Source organism: Tursiops truncatus, chromosome 8 (genome assembly GCF_011762595.2).
Source record: "Tursiops truncatus isolate mTurTru1 chromosome 8, mTurTru1.mat.Y, whole genome shotgun sequence".
Lineage (NCBI taxonomy): Eukaryota > Metazoa > Chordata > Mammalia > Artiodactyla > Delphinidae > Tursiops > Tursiops truncatus.
Window position 1 is genome coordinate 92069247 of NC_047041.1, and position 10199 is coordinate 92079445.

A 10199-nucleotide genomic window follows, 5' to 3' on the forward strand; every position below is an offset into this window, starting at 1 on the left:
ATTTTAGTAGATTGCATCTGATAAAATTCAGTACATTCATGATATAAACCTAATGCAAATTAAGAATAGAAAAGTATTTCCTTAATCTGATGAGAAGAATCAACAAAACATCTTCATCAAAGATAATTGTTAATGGGGGAAATATTTAAAATAATTCTTTGAAATCAGGGAAAAGAATGCCCACCACTACCACTTCTTTTCAGCATTGTACTAAAAGTCCTAACAAGTATAGTAAATCAAGAAAAAGAAAGTAATGGCATAAGTATTAGGAAGAAAAAAAATGTTATTCAGAAATGATGTGATTATCTACATAGCAAACCTGAAAGAATCTACAGACAAATATTTAGAAATAACAATGTTTCTATCAAGGTGGCTGCCTGTAAAGTCAATAAATAAAAATAAGTTGTTACATTTCTATACAGCAGCAGTAAATATGAGAAAACATAATTTTTAACATGTATTTACTTTGTTACAAAAATATAAAGTTCCCAGTACTAAATCTAACAAAAAAGTTGTGAGACTTAGGTGCAGAAAGTGATAAAACTTTATTGAAAGACATTTTAAAAGACCTAAATAAACAAAGATATGTAATGTTCATGGATAAGAAGACACACACCATAAACATGTCAGTTTTCCCCAATTAGATTTATAGAGTCAATCCTATTGTAATCAAAATAGCAACAGGGTTTTTTTTTATGGCACTTAAAAAGCAGATCTTTACATTAATATGGAAGGGTAAAGAACAGACAAAACACTCTTGAAAAGAAGAATAGGTTGTGAGAACTGCCTTACTTTTATGAAAAATTATAAGACATTATGCCATTTGCTCAAGGAATAAGCAAAAGTAATGAGGGGGACTAAATAGGAAGCCCAGAAAGTCTCTAGTGTACACAGAGCTGTGGAAGATCAATGGGGAGACGGGGGACTATTCAGAAAGCTTGCTGGGGCAATTAGTTAATTTCAATCCTCACCTCACATCATACACAAAAAATGAACTCCATTAAGGAAGTCCTGAATTAAGGACTCAAGTATCAAAAACAAAACTTTAAAAATTAAAATAAACTGTGGGAGATGATCTCTCTGGCCTTGAAGTACAAAAAGATTTCGTAAAGAAGATATACAAGCATAAGCTAGAGAAGAGAACGTTATTAAGTTCAACTATATTAAAGGTTAAAAGTTCTTAATTAAAGACATTTTTTAAATGAAAGTAACCAGAGTGAGAGAAAATTCATTTAACACATTTAACCTACAAGGATTAATATGCAGAGCATGTAAGTGATGAGAAAGATAAATAATAAAATAGAAAAATGTATAAAAGATATTAACAGACATTTCACAGAAAAAAGATATGTATGACCAATAAACACAAGAAACAATTCTCAGTCTCACTAATAATCAGGAAATGCAAATAAAGGCTACAGTAAGATGCTGTTTTATCCCCACTGATAATAACAAGAGTTAGAAAGGATATAGAGCAAGAGGCACTTTTAAACATTTCTGATAGCACTGAAACTTGTCATAACACCTTTAGGAAGCAATTTGGCTTTCTCTTGTTATGTTGGACATTTGCGCATCCTCTGACCCAGCAGTTCCACTCCTAGGTATCTAGACTAGAGAACCTCTTTGTACATCTATTGGCAACGGGAAGCTAACTTAAAAACAAGAAATAACTCAAACCCTCCCATTTACAGAAAATGTATAAATATGTTGTAGTATATTCACTTAATGGACATTTAATTGTGCAGCAAGGAAATTTAATGAACTGAAACGACATATAGCAACATGGATGAATCTTAGAGGGCCGAATAAAAACACCAAGTCCCAGAAGACTGCTTACACCATGTTTATAATGCACAGGAAGAAGTAAACTAAGTATTGTATTGTTGGAGCAAATATGTGTGTGTAAGTGATAGAACGGTGTTTAAAAAGAGCAACGGAGGGCTTCCCTGGTGGCACAGTGGTTGAGAGTCCGCCTGCCGATGCAGGGGATGCGGGTTCGTGCCCCGGTCCGGGAGGATCCCACATGCTGCGGAGCGGCTGGGCCCGTGAGCCATGGCCACTGAGCCTGCGTGTCCGGAGCCTGTGCTCCGCAGTGGGAGAGGCCACAACGGTGAGAGGCCCGCGTACCGCAAAAAAAAAAAAAAAAAAAAAAGCAATGGAATAATAAACACAACACTTGGGATAGCGTGTGCCTCTGGAGAAAAGACAAGAGGCTGGCATAGTGTCAAGAACATACAGGAGAAGCAGGTTCATTCTTTAGTAGGGTAGCGGTTTCTGGAATATTCATTATTTTATGCTTTACAGCATACATGTATATTTTATATAATTACATATTTGTTGTATGTGTATATATATAAATATGTTCTTCAGTATGTGTCAGATATTGGCATTAAAGAAAGGTAATTTTATTTTCTTAAAAAAAGGATCCTTGTGGGAAGCCAGTCAGAAGAATCAAGTCATAAAGAAGGAGGAACACATCAGGCTAGCTTCAGATTTCTGTGCAGCCCCCATTCAAACCAAGAGGCAATGGAGCAATACCAGCAAATTGTTCAAGGAAAGAAAGAATGAGCCATGGTTTTATATCCAGCCAGCTGTGCTTCAGGCATAAAGGCTAGAGACAAAGTTTTGAACTTACATGATTGTATTTGTTTGCTAGGGGTGCCATAACAAAATACTATAGACGGCGTGGCTTAAACAACAGAAATTTATTTTCTCACAGTTCTGGAGGCTACAAGTCGGGGATCCAGGTGCCGGCAGGGTTGTTTTCCTCTGAGGCCTCGCTCCTAGGTTTGCAGTTGGCCACCCTGTTGGCACCTCTCGCCGTCATCCCTCTGCACACACGACCCTGATGTATCTCTTCCTCTTCTGTAAATCCTTCATATAAATCCAGTTATATTAAATTAGGGCCCCACAATAATGGCCTCATTTTAACTTAATCAGCTCTTTAAATACTTTATTTCTAAATAGTTACATTCTGAGGAACTAGAGATTTGAGACTTCAACATATGAATTTGGGGAGACACAGTTCAGCCCATAACAACAATCTCAGAATAATTTTCCCATCAGCCCTTCTTAAGAAAAGTACTAGAAGATAAACTTCAGCCAACCAGGAGGTGACTAGGGAAGCCGCACAAAAGTAATGTCAGTGATCAAGGACTATATTTAACTGTAGAACCAATACAAAAACAAAGGCAGGAAACTGGATGATAGAACAGAATATAAATGCTATGTGCCCTGACAATGAAAAATGATAAAATTACCCAAAAAATAGATTGGAAGACAGAAAGAAGATAGGAAGCAGGGTAAGTTTTCTGATTGCCTCATCTGTAATGGCTGGGAGTTAGAGACCACCCATCAGAATGAAATAGACAGGAAAATGCAAAATTAAACCTAAATTAACCCAATATTCGACTTAAATTAAGTACTAAAGTTTTGTATATGATAAAGATAGCATCACAGTGGGGGAGAGAGGAATTAACTCACTAACTATTATTGAGACAACTTAGTAGCCATCTGGAGAAAAATTAAATTGGAGCCGTATCTTTACAGCAAGTTAAATTTTAAGTGGATCAAAGGTTAAAATGTGAAAAATGAAACTACAAATGTTCTGGGGAAAAAAACATGGTAAAAATTCTTAATAGCCTTGGAGTAAACAAGACCTTCCTAACTGAAAATCCAGAAGCCATCAGAAATAGATTAATGAACTGAACTACGCAGAAATTAAAACCTTTATATCACACAAAGCACCATAAGTCCAAAGGCAGACTTGAGAAGCCTGGGGGAATGTATCTGTAATTCATATACAGGCAAGGGACTAATCTCCCTTATACCTAAAGAGCTTTCTCATATAGATAAGCTAAAGACCTCACAGAAAAATTAACAGTATAAGAACAGGTCATTCACAGAAAAGAAATCAGAAGGCTGTCAAACATGAAAGGATGGTCAGCTCCATTCATAAGAAGGGAAATGTAGATTTAAACCGCATTTTCACCTATCAAAGATCCCAGAGTTTAATAACAGACTCCTTGGTGAGGCAATAAAGAAACAGGGACATATGTATATTTCTGGTGGGATATTAAATTGCTACAGTCCTATGGAAGGCAGTGTGATGATTTCTATCAAACTAACGTGTATCCCCTTGATATAGCATGTCCACACTGGAAATGTATCCTACAGATGCGCTGCACAGACACAAAATTACACCTATACAAAGTCATGTTTGCAGCATTGTTTTTAATAGTGAAGAATTGGAGGAGAGAGGAATATTCATTAATAAGGACCTACTTAAATAAATAATGGTACTTCCAAACAATGAAATACTATGCAGCTGATAACAAAGGAATGAAGAGGCTTTCTACACACTGATGTAGAAAGATCTCTAAGGTGTACTGTTTAGTGAAAAAAGCAAGGTGCAGATGAATGTTCTCTCTTATATAAGTAATAGGCTTATAAAGCAGGAGAGATAAGTCTGTATTCGTATTTGCTTAGATAAAGCATAAAGAAATCCTAGAAGGTCACATAAGAAACTAAAAATAGTGTTTACTTGTATATAATAGTGACAAGGATGGCAGGGAGGTTTTTCATTGTATAACTTTATATAATTTCTGGTTTTTGAAACGTGAATGAATTACCTGTTCAAAAAGCTAAGTAAATTTAAATATAAAAGAACATGGGCATGAAATATAGTTCTGCTACTTAGTAATTGAGTGGATTTGGACAAGATATTTAAACTCTCTGGATCATAGTTTTCTTATCCATACAAAGACTGTAATAGTAGAATCAAGCTTATAGGGTTGCTATTAGGATTAATAAGAGGATGAACATGAGTGTATAGCAGACCGCCGGGACCAGGTAAGTACTCAGTTAATTGGTCATTAACTTGTGTTACTTGTGTTACTGTTCTTAATCTTGGTGGTAAATTAGTGTGTTACTTAAGAAGCATCAGCTTTAGCTGACCATTCCTTTGTAGAACCAGACGTCCTGGGTCCTTTCCAGCATGGCAGCCCTCTACTGGAGAGTGAAAGGCCAAGGGAAGAAGGCGATTGACTGCCTACGCCAAGCCCTGCACTATGCTCCACACCAGATGAAGGTGAGTGGAACTCAGAGGTGTGAATTTCCATCCCTCAGTCCTTTCCTTTGCCCACAGTGGTTTATTCTAAGGTTTCAACAACCTTCCTCATGCTCAGCCTATAAGAAAATGGCAAACGGCTAAGATAGGACGGAAAAACTTATGACCCCACTTGTGCCACCACAAGCCTGTGAATTACACCCACTGTTGTGCCTTCCCTACCTCAGCAAGATGGAACGTCAGGGAGGGGCTTCAAGATCACCGTAAACATTGTATCAGGCGCAGGCATTGCCGAGTTCTAAATGCAGCTCTGCCTCTCACCGGGTTTGTGATCTTAGGCAAATTCTTAAACCTCTGTGACCCTATTAACGACATGCACTCTGTGGGTATCCAGCAAGGACAAAGATGGGTCATTTCTTCTGTTTCTTCTGTATCTCCTATAGAAGAACCCAGTGATGCAGAACAATGCAATATAGATAGCAGTTGCTCAGGTAACACATTTAAAGGGAATAAATATTTGTGATATTAATAAATATTTGTGATAATAATACTGCTACTTGATCAACCCATCATTCTGTGCTCTGTACTGCTAGGCGATAGGGAAGGGCGAAGACTCTGGATCAGGGGGTCAGGGAACTTTTTCTGTAAAGGGCCAGGTGGTACAAATTTAGGGTCTGAGGCCAGACAGGCTCTGTTGCAGCCACTCAGTTCTGCCATGATAGCGTGAAAACAGCCACAGAAATACCTAAGGGAATGGGAATGGTGTGGTCCAATAAAAAGTTACAAAAGCAGGCAGCAGGCTGGACTGGCCTGTGGGCCACAGCTTGCCAGCCCCCGCCTCAGGCAGTGCGGCGGTCCTTGCAGAAAACCCGTTGGCTCTGTGACGGCATGTCCCAGAGCGTGGGCTGTGCAGAGCATCGGGCCACCGACTTCCCTTACCAAGCTGCAGCGCAACTAGGAGCTTGCACCAGGATGGAAGCCAACAACCGCACTCAGCAGGTTTTTACGCAGCTGACATGTGTTTGTTTGTTGAGGCAAGTCTCACTCAGTGAAAGAAGTACTGCATGGATAGGCTGGTGCGTGCTCCTTCCCTATCACAGACCCGTAGCAAACAGCAGCCTCCCGCGCTGAGTTGCACGACCCTGCCATTCACCAGGAAACGCTGACCACATTACTTACGATCACCAGAGCCGAGAATGAAAGCTCTTCCCTTCTCGCCTTCTCCTTCCTCCCACAGGACGTGCCCCTCATTAGCCTAGCCAACATCCTGCACAACGCCAAGCTCTGGAACGACGCCGTCATTGTGGCCACCATGGCAGTGGAGATCGCGCCACACTTTGCTGTGAACCACTTCACACTGGGCAACGTCTACGTGGCGATGGTGAGGTTGGCCTGTGGGCGGAGCACACCAGCTCTGCCACCTTCTCTCGGGCACATCTTTGATTTCAAACCCTCTTTGACTGTGTCAGTGTCCTCCAGTTTCCTGTAAGTTTTGCGTCTAAAATTGTTAGCTCTCCACCAAAGGTATATTTTATAGGTAAGGGGTTTGTGAGTTTTTAAAGCAATACAGGAAATTCATCCACGTATTTGCAACTATGTAGTTCCGCACCTTAAGTTTTTAACAGTAATAGAGTCAGATTTACCTGCAGTTTTCTAGAGACGTCACCTTACCTAACCCTCCACGTGGACGGACACACTCTCGTGCTTTCTTACTGCAAGGCTGGGCTAGGTCCCTACGGTTGCACTCATGATGCCCTGTGCAGATTTCTCTTGTACTTTCACCTTGCTTTATAATTTTTGTTTCAAGTATTAGTCTCTCCCCCTAGACCAGGAGCTCCTTAGAAAGAGACTCCTCTTCATCTCCCTGTTCCTAGCACTTCACAGGGTTTGGCATATAGTAGGTGCTCACCAAAGCTTTGATGAATGATGGAATGCCACTAGTTTCATGGGATACCATTTACAGATAAAATGGCAAAGCCATCTTGTTCAGAACGAGGACCGATTTCAGAACTTAAAGTCCCGGGGTCCCCCAGAATCTGTCATAGCCGAATTTAACAGGAATTGTGCCATGCACTTTCATCCAAAGCTTGGGGTCCCACATGGGGCTCTTCCCACGGTACTCTCAGTAAAGGTTAATAGAATGAGCAGCTTCAGGCTCTAAGTTTTATGTGTTGTTACCCGTGACTTCAAAGGCAGGAAATATAATTTTGGCCAGGTAGGTCTTGCTGAATGTGCAGATTTCCCTCTCTGCTTCTTAAAATTGAAGAATCTATTTTCATCCCCAGTAAATGCAAAATTTGCTGCTGTGAATGAGGAATTCTGCCTCTCGTTTGGCCAGAAGGAGCCATTTAAGCAGTAGATGTGCGCTCTTCTTTGAGAGTATTAGTCTAAGTAAAAGATTAACGCCTTCACTATGGCAGTGATCATTTCCAAACCGTGTTCGTATTTTCAAGTGTTAGGGAGAAGAAGAAACTGTTTCAGAATTTCCAAGTCTAATTGAGATACCTGACATGACTTCCATCTTTCCAGTTAACAGTAGAAAATTCAGACAGATGCACAATAAGCTTTTGCCAGACATAGTTCTAGAGGTTTCTGTGAGGATTAAAGGAAGGGATTCCATAAAGCACCTAGCACTGTGCCTGGCACACAGCAGGTACTCAGTAATGTTGGTTCTTACTGTTGCCACCACAGTTACTTCTATTGTTGGGCCAAACCTCTATAAACTTGATATCCCCTTTCCCTCTGGTTCTTGGGCTCTGCCGTAATTTTCTTTGTTATTTCATACCTTGGGGATGGAGGTAGTTGTTTCCTCCAGACCTTAGAGTTTTCCTCAGAGATTTAGATCCGCTGAGAAAATACTGCAGGACTGTCACTACCACAGATGTGCTTTTCACAGAAAAAGAAGTCACCATATATATTTAGTCTGGTGGTAGTACCCCTCTCACTTTTGTCCCTCTGCCCCTCACAGGAAGAGTTTGAAAAGGCACTGGTGTGGTACGAATCTACACTGAAGCTGCAGCCCGAGTTTGTCCCGGCCAAGAACCGAATCCAGACCATCCAGTGTCACTTAATCCTGAAGAAGGGCCGGCGCTCTCCTTAGCTCACTCCTCCCTTCTCTCCTGTCTCTCTTTTCTCATGCTCTTCAGAAAAGGAATAAGAAACCAATCATTGTCAGTATCTACTTCTAATGATGTGTATGACAGTAACTGAGTAAGACATATAACAGGACTTTTACATATGTGGGAATTGGTTTGTTTTGGTTTTTAAGTTCCTTCTTTCCCCCAGCCAACCTGAAACATAAATTTCTTAAAAGGAAAATGCAGCCTAAAGATATTGTGTAAATACTGAGCCAAGACATTTCTGGAGCTGTGCTCTGTCTCCAAAACCTCGATGCCTTTAGGGCTTTTCTCAGTGGTCCAGCCAACCTCCTCCGATTCGGAGGAGGGCGAAACCGCATCGCACATTCTCTGCTTCCCGTCGTAGCCTCTGTTGTCAGTGGAAATGCAGAAGCCCATCTGGTGCCAGTCAGTGAGAAGCAATGTTCCACGCTCTCCCCACTAGATCTCCATGCTGCCCCCAGCCTTGTCCGTTCCATGCTGCTCTGATCCAAACTCTCACAGGTAGTTTGCGGGGGAGGAAGGGGAAATGATTTTAAAAACAAAATATTTACAACAAAAACTCTTAGGATCACCTGACCTTTGTGATGTTATTTATATGTTGGGGAGGGAGGGGGGCTGAGAAGGGGAAATCAGCAGTGTACAACATCGATATCATTTGTACTTTAATTACAAATCACAAGGAAACCAATAAGTTGAACTCCTATATAACAGGTTTATATATATAGAATATGTATATTTGAAGCCCTCTACAGACTGAGTCTATGTTTTACTAATTCTTTGTTCACTGTGTTACCCATCTTGGAATGAGGCATGAGTGTCAGCTCCCTCTCTCTGAGGCCTTCAGACTTAGCCCCTCAGGAGAGTGGTGAGCCAAGGTTGAGTGTTCCGTACAATGCTTATGCCTCTGGTCCAAGGAGAGTCAGAAACTCCAGGCATTTGGGAGTCTTCAAGGGCACATACTGAGGACAAAAATAAAAGTTGTTTATGAGAATAGGTCTGTGGTGTGGTTCTTCTTTATGGAACCAGGCTCATTTGGACAGCTCTGAAGCCTAACTCTAACTCTGGGTCAGATTTTCTCAAGTCCTAGGTTGTCTTTATCTTTCTTTCTTTCCACCACAGCAAGGTGTGGGGAGAAACAATCCATCACTAGGTTTTATGGTTGATGAACTTCATTAACACAATACATTTGACCAGGAAAGATGCACAGTCAGCAGATGTTCAGAGTTGATAACTGACCTTCCTGGGAAAGGAAGAATAATCTAAACCACAAAGGCAGCCCTCCGGTGAGCCCTGATCCTAAAGTTCGTCGAAGTAAGCTTCGTGGAACTTTGGGGAGAGTTGTACCAGTGTGAAACTGAGCATTCCCTTTGGGACAGGACTCCACTGAACACAGGGTTTCCTAGAACATTATCAGACACCAATCATCTCAAATACTGGGTCACTAAACCTGGAGCATTTGGTTCTAGCAGAGACTGTAATTTCTTAGAAGCAGGTGAGCAATCAGACATGCCTGTCAACTCTCCTTCTGTCTTTTATTCAGCTAGAGTCCAGCTAATTTCAAACAGTTTCATATCAGATAGATGTATTTTGAGAAGCAGCTCATTCATTGCTGGATAAAGTGAACCTCTTTTCACTGAGAATCCTGTGTGTGTCTGATTGTATTTCCTGCTTCCCCAACCTCTCCACAATGTTGCATTTAGTTTTTCCTGAAACTTGCAACCGTTGTTTGTGATTTTGTTTTGCTTTTTTTTTAATTTACATACAGTGAAATTCATTCTTCAGTGTACAGTTCTGTGAATGTTGACAAATGCATAGTCTTACAGCCACCACAACAATCAAGGTACAAAACTTTCATCACCCCCAAAAGACTCCCTCACTCTGCCCCTTTGTAGTCAAACACCACCCTTAACCCTTGGCCACCTCTGATCTGTTCTTTCTATAGCTTTTCCTTTTCCCCCAGAAGTCAGACTCCAAAGGCTATGTACTATATGGTTCTATTTACATGGCATTAT

The 10199-nt window shown here is 40.7% G+C and overlaps 1 protein-coding gene across 3 annotated transcripts in view; it reads left to right on the forward strand.

Moving 5' to 3' along the window:
* Nucleotides 1–9182, forward strand: part of TTC17 (tetratricopeptide repeat domain 17) — a 153597-nt gene extending 144415 nt beyond the window's left edge. For all 3 annotated transcript variants that reach the window (XM_019948320.2, XM_019948321.2, XM_033860486.1), the window contains 3 exons: nucleotides 4970–5089; nucleotides 6306–6449; nucleotides 8037–9182. In XM_019948320.2, coding sequence (XP_019803879.1) covers nucleotides 4970–5089; nucleotides 6306–6449; nucleotides 8037–8168 — 396 coding nt within the window. In that variant the 3' untranslated portion in view covers nucleotides 8169–9182. The remainder of the gene's footprint in view (nucleotides 1–4969; nucleotides 5090–6305; nucleotides 6450–8036) is intronic.
* Nucleotides 9183–10199: the final 1017 nt, after the last annotated feature.